Source organism: Platalea leucorodia (assembly GCF_965183815.1).
Source record: "Platalea leucorodia genome assembly, chromosome: 1".
NCBI lineage: Eukaryota > Metazoa > Chordata > Aves > Pelecaniformes > Threskiornithidae > Platalea > Platalea leucorodia.
Window position 1 is genome coordinate 68528165 of NC_138823.1, and position 20004 is coordinate 68548168.

General features: G+C 38.0%; 1 protein-coding gene across 1 annotated transcript in view; it reads right to left on the reverse strand.

Annotated features, from left to right (window-relative positions):
• The window catches only part of GABBR2 (gamma-aminobutyric acid type B receptor subunit 2), a gene marked incomplete at both ends in the record, with an annotated part of 482647 nt that overhangs the window by 366311 nt on the left and 96332 nt on the right, over nucleotides 1-20004 (reverse strand). Inside the window, one exon of the mRNA XM_082312677.1 lies at nucleotides 9661-9798. Within this exon, the coding sequence (XP_082168803.1) occupies nucleotides 9661-9798 (138 nt within the window). The remainder of the gene's footprint in view (nucleotides 1-9660; nucleotides 9799-20004) is intronic.

A 20004-nucleotide genomic window follows, 5' to 3' on the forward strand; every position in this document is an offset into this window, starting at 1 on the left:
CACTTCATTGGGGAAATGCTTTCCTTTACTCTGCGAATTAGGAGCAGAATGTGTCATAGCTTAATACAGAGTTCAGAAATTTCAAGCTACTCATCTCCTAAAAATGAATGAAGCCAAGGCAAGACAAGAAATCAAAGTAAATCTGGATTTGCAACTACAGTTCGGAATTACAACACAGAAAGCCAAGAAGTGATTCTGAAAGACTGGAAAGGTGCAATTGTGGAACTATAAGCTTTCTATAGCTATAAGTCTTGAATATGAAGAGAAGGAAAAGGAAATGTCTTATTACAAGTCTATGCTTAAGAGCTGTGCAATATGTTCTTGTTCGCAGTGTAATCCTAGGACCAAACCTTCTTACTCCAACTATGGGCTGTTTTAGCAGCAATTTTGTATGCATTTATTAGTGCTTTTCCAACAGAGCCTGGAGGCTCTTAAGCTATAGTGATCATATCTGTTTTCCCTGACACTGAGATTCTGTTTTTGCTGTCTGCGATAACTAAGGCTAAAGGAAATAAATGTGTTTCCAAATCACTAAATTCAATTAAAACATAACTATCCCTTGTTTTATAGGTCTTATTTTTCTCCAGTTGTGTTGCAACTTAACTGATGCCTTGAGAAAGCATGCAGCAAGATCTACGAGTCCCCAGGAACTGCTCTAGAGGTATGGAGCACTGAGAACACCAAGAATTAAGACAGGTGCTGTACTGGTTGTAATACTAGATGAGTCGTATACCAAGAACACTACAGTGCACTTGAGAATCAGGCCCTTAGAAAAGCTTCTATTATATGAGGATTTGTACTTCAGTGCTTACTTTTCTATAAACATATCAACAATGGATTACTTCTTCAATGGAGAATAATCAAGCTTTTTTCTGGTTTCAAAGGCCAATAAATATTTTATTTCAATTTCAAAATTATGTAAAGGTGCTTTCTCTTTGCAACTGCTTGGTTTATGAGTTTGTTCTGCGATCTATGCCCAGGAGCTGCTGTTGCTGAATTGGTATGAATTATGTCATCCCTCAAAATAAGTAATTAAGTAACTGCTGCCACAACAGCATACAGGGGAAAGCAGGTTAATTTACCACGAGAAAGCTTTCCTTGTCCTATAATAGGACAGTAACGTGAAGAAAAACATCAAAGTAAGAGAGAATGAAATGAAGAGGCGGATTTAAGATTGTAGATAAAGATAAGATAAATTCTGTCATACCAATTTTGCCTTGACTTAGTCGTATTTACCTTCTTACTGTGGCCACATTTGTATGTTCCAAGGACAGCAACAGCTATGGCAGAGGGTGCTTTTAACTTCATATAAGGCCACTCAATCCAGGCTGGTCAAAGAGACTGGAGAGAAAGCAATCCTAGGGCTTTCCAAGGCAGCTGTTGAGAAACAGGCCAGCAAGCTGGTCTTGTAGAATAAACTCAACACTACCTTTCAGAAACATATTAAAGCAGTCACTCTGGCAAACAGCATACTGAAATAATCAACTCCAGCTTTACAGAAATTATAGGTATGGTGACAATAATCAGAAGGATTTGGGGAACTGGTGGTAAAAGAAGGTTGAAACAAACTTTCTAGAACATTTTAAATGTTTTAATATTCACAGAAATACAATACTATAATCTGAACATTTTGGAGTAAATTAATAACGATTGCCAAGAACCAACAAAAAAGTCACAAATTTATATTTTCAGTGAAGTGAGATAGTTTTCAATCAATATAATCTTTAAAGCAGAAAAATCATATACAGATGGGCAACCAATTAGCATTTGATTTCCCTGAGCCAGCTTTCAAACAAGAAACATAAAAACAAGATTTGTATAAAGTCAGGCACAGGGAAAAATGCAAAGGGGAGCCTGAAATTCAGTGCTACAATTACCGAGAAACTATAATAATGCTCCCACCGAACAATGGGAGACTTCAAGCCAGGTTTGTCAGTCACAGAGCAATGAAAGCAATGGGATTAAAGAATCAAAGGATGATTCTTTGGGCTGGCAGAACGTGGATAGAATCAAAGATTATCATTAATGGGGTGTTAGTGTCATACAATTATATCCCCACAAATCGTATGACATTACCCAGAGAAAGTCAAGAGGAGACACGCTGACCAGCTATGGGCTAGAAGGAAATTTAGCAGCACTACTGTCCAGTGGGTTGGACCATACAGAAAACAGACATCAGACAGGGTACTGGAAAACGTGCCATGAAAAAAATCTCAAATCTGAAAAAGAAATCAGTGTATATCACAGTCCTTCTCGTTCAACTCATGCCAAACCACAAGTGATTTCCCAAATGACTTAAGCAAACCTTAAGTCTGCCTATCATATTGGGACAGGGAGGAAAAGAGAAGGAAGAGATGGCAACCAGAGCTACCCATCTACGTCTCAAAACCACCTCCAGAAAATGCAGCAGCAAATAGTAATAAACCAGCCTGAGGGGACGTGAAGGGATACCTTTTGTAGCAGTGAAGGAAGCTGCAGCCACAGCTGCAAGGTGCAATACTGAAACGTTTTGGTAACTGAGTAAGATTCTACCTGGCAGGTCAATCCTAGCTGAGGGGCTGTGAAAGCCACACAAGAAAAAACTTCAGCCTTCTTTTACAGAAACTACCAAAAGGGGGGAAAAAAATAAAAGAATACAAGCAGTGAAACAGAATACTTCGATAAAAATTACAGAGGCAAGAAAAAAAAAAAAACAAAAAAACAAAAAACCTCAAACACACATCCATTATTTATTCTGATAATAAATTAGGCTGGATATTGTAAACACCTGACCTCCCTAATAAATTGAGCTAGCTTTAAAACAGAAGGCTCTGTGTTTGGAAAAGTATGAATGCTTGTATGTTACGCTATAGGTTTGGGGGTTTTTTATGTATTTTGTTTTTCTTCAAGAGACTGTTCAGATTCAAGAGAGGAGTATATGGAGGAGAGGGAATATCTGATTTGTTCAGAATTAAGTGTGTTTTCCCAAACCCAAAGTATACTGCACAGCAATATGACACCCTTGCCTTTCCAGTCTGGGTCTGTTCCCTCGACCATCACTCGTTCATTCGATATTATTGTTCCAAACTAAACAGAAGTGAATGAGTGATCATGGAAAAACAGCTAAGAAAAACAAGAATAATAAAAAAAGATATTTTTTCTGTCAGAACATGCAGATCATAGTTAAAATAAATGTACAAGTTCAGACTTCAACAGCTTTGACCTAACTCCAGAGCCATATTAAAACACCTTTATTCACACTTTATGTAATGAACTGAATTTACTGATATTACATCAAAGGCAAAAACTAGAGTGTATACTGTAGTTTGCTGTTTTCTCCAACAGTAGAAATATGAGACAAATGAGATGAAAAAGAACAGCTAATCGTATTTCAATAAAGTGAATACTGGATAGAAGCCAATTTCAAACTGATGGAAAGCCAACTCATCTCACTATGAATCAATTTTATACATTTAAGCAGAAGATGGAAGGAAGAGAAAGGAAGGTCCTGCTAAATCTTGCAGTGCATTTGGAATATAGGATGTGCATTTCTTACCGTACCTCAGCCTGGAAATTTTCTGAAATTTTCAATTTAAACTTTGTGGACCAAATTTGTGCTATTAACAGCAATGTTATGCTAATGTCTCCCCTGGGGTACAACTGAAATAATGCACTGGGAATCAGGGGCAGTGTTTTTATCACTATGAAAGAACTTTTGCCACTAAATTCATCTAGCCTAGACTAGTCTCCTCTGGTGCACTGCAACATTCATTTCTCTAAGTTTAAGGGTGAATATACAACTAACTTTCCAAGTCTAAGTCTGCTCTACATTGTGCATGTACGCATCCATGCATTCACAGAGAGACACAGTCTAATTAGGAGGAACGGTATTGCTGATCTGTTTCAACTCCCCATGCATTTTCTTCCCCAGCAGCAACCACAGAGCTTCAGGAGGGCCACATCAATAACAGCAGAGCTCCCGCTGGCAGCTTGTATCAAGGGGAGGTTTTGCAGAACTAAAAGGTCTGTCTCCCTCCAAATTCCCCAGAGCTTCTCTCAAATGAGGAGAAACTTCACATGAAATTCTGCCTGAAGGCCAGTCCTGCTGTGTTTTCTTCCTGTTCAGGAGCTCCCAGGCATTCCTACGGTGAAGTGAGCAAGACTTCCTTATGTGCTCAGCTAACTCCCAAAAGCAAGACCAGAATGTCATCAGGTTTGCACCTTATATAATAAGACCTCAAGAGGTGTTTCCCTTCACACACTTTGCCTGTTAAAAGTACAACACAAGTACAGAAAGTTTACAAAATCCTTCCAATCCCAGGAGGTAAAATAAGAAAGAAAAAAAAAAAATTATGACAGTGAATTGTGGGCCAAGAAGCTGAAGACTCTAGTTTCGTGGTGCATTGGGTCATATTCCAATGGGAGAAAGGCCTGTTCAAGTGGGACCGCCTGCATCTCATAGATAGAAGTAGCTAATCTTCTTAGCCAAAGACTAGTTTAAATGCCCTTTTTATTGCTCAGACTAATAATACATGGAAATTGTGCAGTGAAGGCAAAAGTAGCACAAACTCACTGTGCTGGAACAAATGTGACAAGGAATGTAAAAAAATAAGACCAGCATTTTTTATCAAATGTTTATCTGCCCATGCCAGAGCTCTGGGTAATAAGCACGAGAATTTAGAAAATTCAGGTATTAACAAGAAGAAATTTGATTCAGTGGCCAGTATAGAAACCTCTGTGATGACTTGCATTACTTAAGTGTTAAAAAACACTGGTTATAACCTGTATATAGTTGTGAAATTCTGCATTAAAAAAATCTTGATGAGCAACAGGGTCAGCTAAAGAAGCTTGGTTTCCTGCAGATACATGTGTCCTAAGCTTCTACACATACACGAACACACACCTCAGCTCCTACTTCATATCTTTCTGAGCTTCACCCTTCCTCTGCATTTTCTCAACTTTCTTTCCGCTGCTTTTTTAACTTTCTTCTCAATGCAATCAATCCCCTTCCCATAAACAGCAGCTGTACAAGGAGCACCACATGTCACAGCTGGCTCCAAGCTATCTCTGTGCTCACGCTGCAGCCTCTGCTTCGTTCATGTGGATACCTCTCCTCAGCAGCTCATTCTCACAGAAATGTATAGAAGCTAATAATCTTTGGGAAATCCTTTGTTGAAATTTGGTTGCCATTGGCCAGTGGTCAGAAATTGTTAGGAGGAAAGGACAATGCAATCACATCAGCGTTGTTTCAGAAGGAAACCAAGGACTAGAAACATCATTTATTTTCTTTAACAAAGAAAGAGATGGGATCTTAAATACCTTTGGATCTCTGGGATAACAAAACAAATCTCAGGGTAAGCAAGGTCTTTCACACTCAACTATATTAAGCTAGAGAACTAAAGGAGTTTCACCTTTCTAACATGTGAACTTGCCCTATATTAATATGGGAGACTTATATTTGCTGGAATTCCAGCCCACAAAACTAGTAATACATCACGATTAGAGTACCTAGAGTTTTCTTAGAAAACTTTCCTACATGAGATGCTGAATCCAAAACAAGGTTTCTCTGTTTTGAATGATCTAATCACTGGATCACTTGTAGCAGTTACCTGCTTAGAAGCCATCAGTTATGACTAGATTACATTAAATATGTAGACACAGAGGCTGTTCCAAGGAAGCAGTAACATTTATACTTTGTTTCTGGCAGAGGCTTACTTCCAGAGTTAAAGGAAATTGTAAAGGAAGCAGGCTGTAAGAGAATGAAAACAACACAAGGAAAGAAAAAGACAAATATCTAAAATGGAGAAAGAGTTTCACAACAAGTCTAATGGTTGGACTTGGTGATCTTAAAGGTCTTTTCCAACCTAAACAATTCTATGATTCTATACAAATTAAGAGAGATTACCAGTTTGGTCAAAATCCTCATCCTGGTTAAACGTTTACGTTAATATGGCAATGAAGAAAAATGAGAGATGATAATGGAAAATAGGATAAACAGCAACTCATAGAAATTAGATGCTTTTGCCACTGTAAGAAATTCACATGGAGAGGTAAATAGTTGATGGATATCCTGAAATAGAAGACAAAGACTGAATTGCAAACCATCTCCTGTGTTTTGCACTACCTGAATACTAGCAGGAATGCTTCCGTGTACGAAATAAAAATATATAACTGGTCTTTTGCAATATGTTGTAGATACTGTTAATGATTCTTCTTCACTGTGTTTAATTGCCTTGAATACACTTTGAAAGGGAATGGGGATAAGATTAATCTGGAAGAATTTGACATTGAAATATTCCCCCTACAGCACAGCCACTGCCCAGTATTATACCTTCATGCCTTTATGACCCATTGCCAGATGCACAGAATATTATTGACACTTTTTAACCAAAATACCAAAGGTTCAAATGGATTCCACACCACAGACTGGAGATCAAAGCCACATGTGCAGTATTCAACCCATGCTCAGACTGTCAGTCAACAAAACAAGGACTACTGGCACACAGAGATTACTCACAGGGAAGCTTTTCATTTGTTGGATTTGCTAAAGAATGGGTATCTGCATCTGTCCTACTGACAATGTGTGCTCAGAAAACAGTTTGCAGGTTGTCACCTAGCATAGCTCAGTGAAAGCCCTTAAGGATGACATAAGTGTTTGCAGGCTAAAACAACTTGCTCTTTCCACAGATACAAAATGCTCCATTAAAAAAATCATTAATTTTGTTACAGTAAGAGATAATTAAATCAGCCAGCAATTGAAGGTAGCCAATTGAGAACAGAATCTCCCGTTCCATTGTTGATCATAAGTAAATCAAAATTTGTCAAGACGGGGGAGGAAAAGTACCCTCTGCTTACATATAGTATAGAAATAAGGCAAGTCACCTTTAGACTGAGACTCGAGAAAACTCCGATAGTCTTCCCTGTTTCACATTGTTGCAGGCCATCAGTGAACTGAGTTAACCAGTGAAGTAGAAGTCAAAAAGACAATGTCATTATCAACAGCATACAGTAAGGAGAGTAGAGACTGAAGCTGTCTTGCAAAAGTTTATTTCCTTTTTTTTTTTTCCCCTCTTATCGCTACTATAACATTGTCTGAGTAGCAAATGCAATGTGATAATTTCCAGCACATTTGTACTCTTTGCCTTTTACTTTGTTACATGTTTTTGGAGACTTTTTACTGGAGGGAATGAGGAAAAGGCAGAAAAGAACAATTCCCCCAAAAAGAGGAAAAGCAATCACACAAAAGCTTGGAATTCAGGGCTAAAAGACTTTTCTGAAAAGTTTTGCAAGCAGTAAACCTCATACCATATTTGCTAAGGGAAGTAATTTTTCAGTTGTTATATTCTGTTATCTATCTTTTCTTTCCTATTCCTCCCAGTACTATCAGTATCATCCTGCATTTCTCTTGCATAGAAGACAGTCATCACTTTGCTCAACCACATGACACCTGCGTAAATCAAATCAAATATTCCTGCTAGGGTTAAAAGCTCTGTTTTCATGAGTGCCTGCACAGGGAAAAAACGATGGAGTCAGACATCCAAATGCATATCCTCTATTTAATAATACAATGTCAGGTTAGTTTTTGTCTAGATGCTATTTTCCCTTTTCTTGATTGCAACATAAAATGACTTCATCATGGTCACAAATTCATATAACTATTTACCTGAGTTTGCAGTGATTCCCTGAGGTGAAGTTTCAAGTTTTGAGGGAGGGCAGTCTTGTTATTTTATCAGGCTGAATATTATTGCTCCACTTCTGAGAACTACAGATTTCTATCTATTCCTTCTATTTAAGTTATGCTTTTAATCAAAGATGTTCATGACAGTGGATACAGAGGAGTGGAAGGATTTGTAGTCCATTTCCCCACTATCTTATACATGCTATGTCTGTTGATTTGCAGACACACATATTGCTGTCACCGTATGACATAACACTTTCACAAACTGTATTTAGATTGTTTCTGTTCCTCCTATACCATCCACTACAGCCTCACCACACTTCCCAGCCATGCTGTCATGTGTTCTTTCATCATTCAGCCAATCAATACATAAAAACCTGACACGAAGAAGAGTTATGCCATGTGAGAGTTTACCTAGTACCTGCAGGATACTAAGCCCAAGCAGAAGAGAATCCCTTGATGTACTGATATCATTAATAATGTTTAAGACTTAGTCACAGCTGTAATTGTTAAATACAAAGAAATAGATGCTGTCTGGTAGCAATGCTTCATATCACTATATAAGTTAGCACATATATTGACAAATTCAGGCATTTAAAAGGATATAGAAGCTTTTCCATTGCCCTTCCTTATTGACTGAGCAACTGCATTAACAAAATTATTTTCAGACCTTAGCAGGCAGAACTTGAGTGCAAATGAAAAGGATTTAGCACAATGAAATCCAGCTCCTTAAAACATCCTACATCATCTGGAAGTTCCATGTGACAACTTCCAAAAAATCAGAGCCCCAGCCACATATTTCATTATAGGCCATGGACCAGGCAAGTTTTAAGAGAGAGTGTTAAACGACAGTTTCAAGCTTTCTGTTGCTTTCTCTGTTATCCCCAGAGATACAATATTATTTTGTTTCCATAGTAGAACTGATGTTTTTCACATCAGAAAAAATCCTGAAGCATAAGAAAAAAAGACCTGATATGACAAGCATTGCAAACACAGTTAACAAGCTACTTTAATTATCCTCCTAAGATTTTCCCATTTGTACTCTGATCATCATCTTCTTCACAAACTTAATTATGCCTCATTTGTTCATTCTGCACTAATCTCAGTGAGTATTCCAGGTGGAAAAGAGGAGTCTCTTTGTAACTGAAACCTCAGGTAACAGCTATATATTATTATTTTATTATTTTGCTATAGAATGTTTTGTTTATTTTAATAAAAATGATACAGATTTATCTTTGGGCAATATGAAAATTAAGTAGGAAGCCAGGGCATTTCCACAGCTGAAAAGCAAAACTGGCTGGCTACCTTGCATGAACGGCCATCAATCCAAAGATCATCACTGGACAGATGATTGAAGAAATGAAGAAAATGATGCTGTTATCATTTGCATTTTAAAGATTAGTATTAATAAATTCTGATTTCTCAGCAGAGGGAACCTTACCACAAACTTGACCTTTGAGAGAAAGTCAGAAAGAAGAACAGCTGGGAATAAGCATGCTTCATGAGTCAAATACTGAGATACGTACCCAGTTACTACTTACAATTTATGCACTTCCAACAGTTTTAAAGTCAATAGGAATTATTGCATTATGACTGAGTAGAGACAGAGTAAAGACCCCAGCGTACCATAATTTACTGACAAGTTGTTTCCTCTAACTTTGGATAAGTCCTAGATTTGCTCGCCTACCATGACTGAACTTCATTTCATTTGGGTTGCTTTGAGATACATTAAATTAATTTTATGTAATTAATCTACTGAGACACACGACTGCTGCCCCATACTCACAAGCATTTTGAGCACAATGGCAAGCCTTAAAATCTAGCAGTATATAGAAGTAGCTGTTCTTCTTTACACATAATTTCACTGACCTTCAAAACTGAGATATACTAATTACACAAAATGTTAAGCTTGAAAAGCATCAAATACTAAGTTTCTAAATTTAAAAAAAAAGATAGAGATACAAGACAGTCATTATTTGAATATATTCCATTCCACGCCTTACCTGAACCAAATTCCATCCCTTTAGAGATTCAGCAATGATAGAAGTAACCGTTGCACATACGCCACCAAAAACCATCAGATGATTAGGTCCATATTTTATTGCATCATAGAAGGCTTTGAGTCCTTTCGCATTGTCACACTGGAAAAAAATTAAAAAAAAGAGGCAATATTCAATGTCACAAATAACATAATTAGCCGAGAAATAAACTACTGGGCAGGAAAAAAATCGGGGGTTACATTGATGTAAAAATTGTACAATATGTAATGTCTTAAGATCCAAACATGAAAAATTGGAGCGCTCTGTTCTGGACCCCTAATGTGCTGTAGTAAAAGAACAGGAAACCCTCTCCTTACATTGTTCAAAACGCCTTATGTCTTCCTTCCAAGCCAAAGCTGCAACATCTGAATTTTGATACCACCATTTGACAAAGAATAAAAAAGCCCTAATAAAAAACAGTTGACTGAAACCTTTTCTACATTCAGAGCTACCATTTCCCCAAGCAAAATTTAGAATGTAACACCAGATATCAGCAGGACTTCCATAGCTGGAGGAAAGTTTGACGCTGCTCATGATCTCTGTAAAGAAAGTTCTGTCTCTAATGAAGTCTCCTAAGTAACCTCTCCTTAAGGGCCAACCTCAGTATTCTGTGCAAAAATATATAGTAGAGAGCCTATTATTTAGAAGAACACCAGAAAGTTTTCAAAAAAAAAAAAAAAAATCAAAATAATATTCTTTTAAAGCGTTAAGAATTAATTGGGCTGCTCTCATAGCTCTGCTTCGAGCAGAAGATTGGACTAAATGACCTTCTGAGATCCCTTCCAACCTGACTTATTCTGGGCTTCTCTGATAACTAGTTTGATTATTATTTCAGGTGTAAAGAATTTTACCATAAACCAAGACAAGGACCGAAAACTAAGAAACAAAGGGCAACGCTAGTCGGTATTGCAAAAGATATGAATATCAGTTCTTGAATGGAGTAGTATCAATCATTCATAATAACTTATGCATTCATGGCTTAATTCCTGAGCTTGCAGCAGAGTATTAATAAAACATATACCTGAAGTTAAGAATTTGATTCCAAACTGTATTGGAAGTCAGGAGTGCCAACAGGCTATAATGGTAGCTGCCACTGCTCCACTAGCAGCCACTTCTTTATCTATCTTTTTGAAACAAAGTTTTCTGTCATCTTATGCCTCCTCTACAAAGTCTTCCTCAAATATAGTCTTTAGAAGAACTATCATACACCAGCCTCCAATATTTCATTATGACAATCCAATAAAACAGTTCATTTACTATCAGCATCCAAGTAGTAATTGTGTTGCATTCTGTTGAGATAATAAAGATTTTGACTAAGAAGTTTGCAAGCTTATATTAATCTTCATACTGAATTAATATGCTAAAAGAAAAAATTATTCTATTTGATTTCTATCTTCAAGAATAGAATGATTGCTCCCACTTATTCAAACGGATACAGATTTTTTACTGCATAGACTTTTTTAAATTGCATAATATAGCAAAACATTTTCCTTCTTATTACAGAAAAAAACAAAACAAAACAAAACAGAACAAAAAAAAAACAGTATGGCAGACACTCCCTTGTCAGTTTGATGGATTTGTGGCAGGCTCATATTGTGGAGGAATTAAGATCGTGATCACTGGAACGAGCAGCACCCTTCCAGTCTTACTCCTCCACCCCCTAGTTAAAGAACAGTTTATTCCAAGCACAATTAGAAGGCTCAGCTACTTCTTTGCTTTTCTAAGCAGCCACGGACACTAGAGCTTTCAGTGTCTGAACTTAACTGACATTTAGCCAAGTCTTTGCCCTCATCCACTTCACCATTTCAAGTGGCAGCAACAGAGATTTTTGAACTGGTTTTCATACCAACTTAAAACCAGATAATATAATTAATTTTTTTGCACTAGATCGCATGTTTTCAATGTATCACTGAATAACAGTTTAAGAAGAATACAAGTCATATATGAAATAAGGAGGTTGTTGATAGTAAAATAACAGTCAGAAGATGTAGCCCATGAAGTGCTACGTCCATAAAAAGTTATGGAGAAATAAAATTCTGTATTCTAAATGATAAAGACCTACGGCCTGTTATCTAAAGTAAAATTCATACTAAAATCCACCCTTATATCAAAAAATACTGATATATCTTTTAACTATTTTTTGCCTACGAATTGTTTCTCACTGCATTAAAGTAACCTTATGCATTTAAGGTTCCCAGTAGGTCAATTTGCTAGGAGGTCCAGAATTGCTATTCTGATAAAGCTTTTTCTTTCTTATTTATTTGTTCTTTTCATGTTTATAAAAAGATACTTGCATGTAAACAACACTTTTTCAATCACACAGCAATCTCTTGGGAAGGTATGCTGAAAGCTTTATTCATCTCTCCCAAAGAGAAAGGTTCACACTGCCGAGATATATTATTGATCAATCCAAAGTACGTACAATAACTTGTCGGCTTCTCTTCAATATGATTCAGTTAAAAGCCTACCATGTTTTCATCTTCATACTTTCTTCCTAACTAGTCTCATCTCTCTCTCTTTTAGGGCACCCCAAATTATTACAGGACTCAAGTCTGCTCCGTGAGCAAAACTGCCAAAATAGTCCAAAGTGTGTCTCAGAGATAAAGAAAAAGAACTTAATGCTGTGGCTGGCCATAACTGGACAGAAATGAAAGGAAAAATGAGAAAGATGGGAGAAAGCAGACTTTCACATTTGTTTAACGTCACATTTCACAACATACACTGAGTATAACATTCTTCCCTGCAAGCAACAGAACAGTCTGTCACAAGCATTAAAAAAATAAACATTCAGATAAAAATAATAGCCCTACCAAGCCAGACAGACAAGCAGTTACAAAAGGTTTCTTCCTGCCGCTAGTCTGAGGAATATATCCTTAGCAAGTTCCTGAAGCCCTTGTAACAAATTGACTTTTTCAGAGATCCCAGAAGGCCACCATTGCTGCTCATGATCTTCTATTGGCAAAAGCTACATACATAACCCCAAAAGTGTACAACTTTGTTGAAAGACAACGAGCACAGACACCACTGAAATTACCACCATATAATAAACAAATGAGTTCTTGAATTGCTGTCGCCAAGTAACTACGACTAAGTCCAGGAGCAATGCTATGCAGCAATCTAATTACAGTATAACAAAAAGACTGCCGAAGAACCAAAATCCACTTTAAAAAGCAGAGGCTAGAAAGTCCTGGCCGCACGTGGATGACAAGAAGCTGACTGGCTCATTAATTGGAGCATGACTAACATCAGTGAAGGGGAAAGAATCCCTCACAAAAAGTCACAAACTTAAATGATGAAAAATATCACCCCAAGGAGCCAGCACTGCCTTTGCTAGATAGTTTTGCTCTTTCACCTAAATTGTCATCAACATCTCTATTACACTGAGCCGAACTGCAGGCAGCTTACTTTCAACTCAGACATGAAAACAGGCAGCCATGCTGTGCTGCTGATCTTGACTGCACATTGAAACACTGAGGATGGTTGCAATACCTTTCATTGGAGAAATGTAGTTTTACCATAACTGTCATTTCAAATACATGTGATTTGGTACATGCTACAACTTTCTTCAGAGGAAGGGGCTAAGAACTACTCACCCCAAACACATTAATTACTGTGTTTAGTCTCTGCCAAAAGACAGCAATAAGCCACATATAAATAGCAAACATACATATTAATGAAATAATTACGTTAAATGTATCTCTTAACACACTGACTTCATACAGATTATACGGACAATTCACAAGGAGAAATATCAGTAAATCACCAAGCAAAGGTCTGTGAAGAGTCCTACCTCTCACTGCAACAACAACTGATTAATATCACAGGTGGCACCTAACAAAGGCATAGTTTCCATTTCCAAGGAAACAGAACCACTTATTTTAATTAAGAAAAATAGCCAGATGAACTGCTGCATAGGAGAGGGGTTGAATGAATTTGGGGATTGAAGTGTTAACCTTCCTGAACCCTCTTCAAAGGAGAGGCTGGCAAATAAATACTATCATTCTTCACCAAGAAAGGAACCTGACTGAAGATAGAGAAACTACTGCCTGAAGCATAAGGGATGCATAAGGACAAGAAACTTTTCCAGAGAGAACACCGCAGCAGCCAAATACACAAGCAAGACCTTCTCCAAAGGCCCTCTGCAACTGAGAGAAAGGAGTCCCACATGAGGGATACACATCACTGAAGCCAGGAGAAGTGGCAGAACTGACTCGTGAGGGTTGCTGGCTGCCAGGAAGGCTGTTTAGCAGACAGTGAGAGAGACATTGGGATGTGTAGTCAAACCCTCAAGCCGCAAGTGTGACACAGTGCAAATCCTTAGTGCACGGAATGGAAATCCATATGGGTCTAATACATAAAGCTTTGCTCAGTCCTACAACATCAACAGGTTTGAGTAATTACAGGACTAGCAGAAGAGCAGATACTTGTAATTTAACTGATCTCATTAGATTCGCATAGCAATGGACCTGATGCACTCGTCAGATGCATGATTATATTTAGATTTCTAGCTGTTGGATAGCTATGCCCAGGTGTTTCTCAGTTAGCTACATTCTGGCACAACTCTACTTGTCTGAGTAAAAGTAAACCTGAGAAACAATTTCGGTATCTATTTAGCTACTGACTACTGAGGTTAGAAATCCTTTGTGATAAGGAGGAATAACTGATAGTTGTCATCTGCATAATGAAATATCAAACCTTTTCAAGTGACATGAGAGCTTTCAGCAGCACTCTGCACTAAATATCATCGGAAAAAGAAGCAAGTGCTCATATATATATAACAAGACTTCCTTGAACAGAGAGAACAGAGGTACAAAGTCTTATTCTTATCTTTGCAAAATCTTGCTCAGGAACTAACTCCACATTAGACTATCAGCATGAAAGGAGCTAAAAGATGAGGAATACCAAAGTGATTTTTGTCTGATTTTCATTCACTTCTTTAAAGTTATCAATACAGACAATTCAGTGAAGAACATGTGGACAATTGTTCTGAGCTACAACAAAGGTCAATCAGGTTAACATCCAGTGCCTGGGTTTATGGGCATGGCATGTGTCTCCTGAGGTATCCTCTGTTTTCAGGCATCTGCAGCTTAGGTACTTTCAGAGCCAGCAATTCTATTTTTGCATTTAATCACTGTAGCTGGATTTTTCCTTCCATAGTTTGTACACCTGCTCTTAGAACCACTACTTTGACAACCATAACATCTGGTGACAATGTAATTATCCAGTGAAAGAAAAAGCACTTCCTTTCATTTGTTCTAAACTTCTTCACACCGTGTGAAGTAGGTGCCAGGGGATGTTATGAATGTTAAAATTTCACAAATACAAGAAAAAAAAAAAAAATGGACTAGTTCATAGATCAAAAACCAGTCCCAAACTTCCTAGTAGAGAGACAGTGATTTTCTCAGGAACCTCCTGAATCACAAATCATCGGTGGCTAGGACAGTGTTGTGAGGAAGCAGGATTAAATGCTTTCCCTGTCCTACAGATCACCTTTTCCAGGACAATGCCGAGTCTTGCACCAAATTGTGGTCTGAACCACTGTAGCCATTCCTGTGTTCCATATTTGAAAAATAAAACCAAAAGCAACCCCCTCCAACGACTACATCAAACTTCTGTATCAAAACCAAAGTTAATTTATCCCAAACTGCTGGCTCTTCTGCATGTGATTTCTCTACCATCTTTTAAGTACTAGCAATCAGATTTCATTTTGGTGTAGAAGGAATGGACACAGCAGAGAAGAACTTAAACTCTTCAGTGAAATATTTCCCAGTAAATTAAGCCTGTCACCTTGACACGTCTTGACACACTTTGAGACTTCACCTAGCAACTTCTTTATCTGATCCTGCTTGCTGTACAGGGAAGAGTTCACAGAGTGCTGCCACTAAGGTACTGGTGCTTGGCATCCCATTTAATAGCTTATATTCTGCCTCAGGTGCCACCTGCCTCTTAAGTCACTGACTCCACAGCAAGGGTGACCACTCACTCTTCTGTCACCTCATTCCTTAAGAGATGGTCTAAACATCTTGTGAAGGCTCAGCTTCTTGCTCAACGCCATTTTCTTTTTCTTGGTTCACTATTTGGGAACTGAGTCTATTTGGGAACTCAGCAAGATAAACAAAAATTTCCTGTCTCTCCTTATAAGAGGAGTATATATACTTTCTCCATTTTTTTTTCATTTATATGACTTACATTTTCTGTCTTTTTACTATTTGAGTATATAACATTTACACTGGAGGACTCCAATTTAAGAACTGCTATATGAAATGGATTTGGAGTGTAGCAAGTAGATAAATCCTGTGTAATCAAAATCAACTCTGCCTAAGTTTCCACCATGATTAAATATGCAGTAATAGCAGAGATCAAACTGACTTCCTCTTTTCACCGTAAACTGTCATTCAGCTTGATCTGTAACTGTTACACAGAGACAAGTTCAGAAGATCATCAAGAAACATTTTGCATATTTGTGATATGAAGATCACCCCCTGTCATGATTCTGTCTCGGGTTTACATGGCAGGGGTTTGGTAGCAGGCGAGCTGCAGGGATGGCTTCTGTGAGAAGACACCAGGAGCTGCCCCCATGTCTGGCAGAGCCACTTCCAGCCAGCACCAAAACAGATCCGCCACTGCCCAAAGTTGAGCCCATCGGTGACACTGGTGGAACCTCTGTGATTACACATTTAAGAAAGAGTAAAAAACACTGCACAGCAACTATGAGAGAGGAATGAGAAAAATGTGAGAGGAACAGCCCTGCAGACACCAAGGTCAGTGAAGGAGGGGGAGGAGGTGCTTCAGGCACCAGAGCAGAGATTCCCCTGCAGCCCCTGGTGAAGACCATGGTGAGGCAGGCTGTCCCCCTGCAGCCCAGGGAGGTTAACGGTGGAGCAGATATCCACCTGCAGCCTGTGGAGGACCACAGTGGAGCAGATATCCACCTGCAGCCCGTGGAGGACCCCACACCTGAGTAGTTTTAGACAGTCTGCTGTATCCTTTTTTTCTGACTGTACCACTGATGAAATGTAGAAGTTGTTCTAGGGCTGTACAGTGATGATATTCATGATTTGGGTAACACTGGCCAGGAACATGAATTCAAAACATTAACATATCTTTCTGGATTGCTAATGGAAAGCTAACATTTGGGCCTTAGAGAGTTCCTATTGTGCAATATCAGCAATTAGTCAGATCCCACGGTATAAGTTATTGAGTTCTCCTGGATTATTCTGCAGCTGGACCCATCATCTAACCAGGATCAAGTTGGTGTGGATTCAAATATTCCTGGACCAGAAGGTATTTTATGACATCCATGCTATATTTGCTCACCCACAACATCCAGTCCATTTTACTTAACTCGTTCACTTCTGCATCAATCCAATAATATTACACAAGACAGTTTTACAGAAGTTTTCTAATTACCAGCATTGATTAAAATGGATGAATGTTCACACACACAATGTCATCCTGAATTAGAAATTTTTCCAAATATCCTTAAAGCTGCATGTGGACATTCACAGTTTTATAGCATAAGCACGTAAAAAGCAAAACTAAGTCTCAGTACTGTATTGTTTTCTCTGATATCCCAGTGCTCAAACACTTATCAGATATTTTGGTATATTCAGTATTGACAGGGAGACCAATGCCTTGCTCACTTCTGCTTCTTCCTCCCTACATTATCTATACTGCTCCATTGCTGTTATGTTTTATGGAAATAAGTGGAATTATGGAAAAACGTAAAAGTCCAGAGGAATAGTGTAGGAAAAATAATATATTCAAAGATGTTTAGAAAACAAATAACATGCCCTGTTGTTGAGAATAAACTTGTTTAGTTTTCTCCAGCTTTTCCAATTTTTACCAAAGAAGTTCAACATTACAATGATTTCTAATAAAACAAAGAATTAATTTTAATTATTCAACAAATGAGGAAAATACCTCTGTTCTTTATTTGCATAAAAAGGCTTTTTAAAATTCCCCTAGGAAATCAGTTGTGGTTTTGCATTTAAGTAACCTCAAAAGGTGCTAATTGTTTCAGACACTTGAGGCCCAAGATCATTATCATTTAAATTTATTGATGCAAACTACTTACTATTTTGTTGCCTCTCATTTTGAGAGAAAGACATGTGCTATAGTAGATTTATAAGGCATTTTCCAGTTGCAGCTCAAGTACAAAATGAAGAGCTAAGGGAGATAATTTTGGCAGGCTCAAGACACAGCCACTAATGACAATTGTTCAATTTTGTACTTGCCTCGTGTTTCTTTTTCTTCCTTCATTACCATTTATTATTACACTACCATAAATAGCCTGTGTTTTTATAAATCATACCAGATCTAGTCACACTGTTGGAATATTTTGGTTAGATTTCCTTTCATTCCATTCCATTCCCTGTGCTTTTTAGAATACAGGGAAGAAGTCACAAAAGTGAAAACATTTGTGTGATCACATTTAAATATGATATTTGGTTTTCTTTTCCAGATCTACAGTATAAGCACTGCAAAAGATATGACTTTCAGCATGAACAATCAAAAACAATAAATCAAAACCATACAGAAGTACTTCATTCTATGTTTAGTAAAATAAATTTTCTGAAACTGCCTTTAAAAAGTTGAGTTTTACCAATATTATCCTTTTCTTATGTCTACTTATTGACTATGTTCTTGGTTTTAATAGGAGGATTGCTTTTTCCCAGGTGTTCTGGTTTTGGCTGGGATAGAGTTAATTTTCTTCATAGTAGCTAGTATGGGGCTGTGTTTTGGATTTGTGCTGGAAAAAGTGTTGATAAACAGGGATGTTTTAGTTGCTGCTGAGCAGTGCTTACACAGAGTCAAGGCCTTTGCTACTTCTCACCCCACCCCACCAGCAAGTAGGCTGGGGGTGCACAAGAAGTTGGGAGGGGACACAGCTGGGACAGCTGACCCCACCTGACCAAAGGACTATTCCATACCATATGACATCATGCTCATCATATAGAGCTGGGGCAAGAAGGAGGAAAGGGGGATGTTCAGAGTGATGGCGTTTGTCTTCCCAAGTAACCGTTACGCATGATGGAGCCCTGCTTTCCTGGGGATGGCTGAACACCTGCCTGCCCATGGGAAGCAGTGAATGAATTCCTTGTTTTGCTTTGCTGGTGTGCACGGCTTTTGCTTTACCTATTAAACTGTCTTATCTCAACCCACGAGTTTTCTTCCTTTTACTCTTCTGATTCTCTCCCCCATCCCACGAAGGGGGGGTGGGCAAATAGTCGTGTGGTGCTTAGTCACCGACTAGGATTAAACCATGACACCAGGTCATTTTGGGAGAAGGAAAAAATCATCTAATACAGAGAAGGGTGACCATCTCCAAACTGTTGACTTGCTTCTTTTCAGTACACTGAAAATTGTTGTGTACTGAAAATGGTGAAACTCCTTTTAGATGCAGCTATGCTCTTCGCAGCAAATAAAAGGAGGGACTGAAATAAGAAACGAGAACATAGAATGAGAAAATCCAAATTTATAAATAACAATCAGGAAGCTCTTGTAGATGGAAGAAAATGAAAGCGTACTAGTAATAGCAATATGCCTGGCATCCCACCCTTGAGTAATAAGCTGCAATTGAAACTGAGATAACTGAGATAGGAGTGCAATGATATTTTGAAAAATCATTTGGCCCTCAGCAATTAGCAAGAATGAGTTGTGGTGAAAGTGTGCTATATGAATTCTTTCTTTCCCTGCTTGCTCCTGAGAAAGACTAGTTTTATAAGGGTTAAATTATAAGGGTTCAAAAAAAAAAAAAACAAACAACACATTATTGTGAGTGTGAGAAGTGAGTGTGAGAAGATATGGAAAAAGAGCTCTTCAGTAGCTTTCTGGTTGAGTGTCATGTTGAAATAAAGTCTCCTGTATGTGCCTCGGTCATATGGCAACAGGGCCTATTTCTCAGTGTGCCCAACCGCAGAAGTTTCTAAATAAACAGTCACCGGGGATGACAAGAGCCACAGATGACTCCGAGGCCCTTCAGAATTCTTCTTATAGCTTCCGAAAATCGCTTACCTGGAAAATGTGAGGAGATCTCTTAAGCTATCACAAGGATGTCTGTGGCATTCTTGAGAATATATTTGAATTTTAATAAAAGGCCAGAAAGCATCTGGTATTTTTGGAAAATAAGATTAAACTTTTTCTTTAGAGGATGATGTTCTTCATGAAGAGTGTTAAGTGGTACAAGTAGCTCCCTGCATGGCTTTTTCTAAGCAATATAGGTTTGTTTGTTTGTTTGTTTGTTTGTTTTGGGTTTTTTTTTATTCCCCAACAAGAATTTTGGAAACACAGACACAGGTCAGAAGA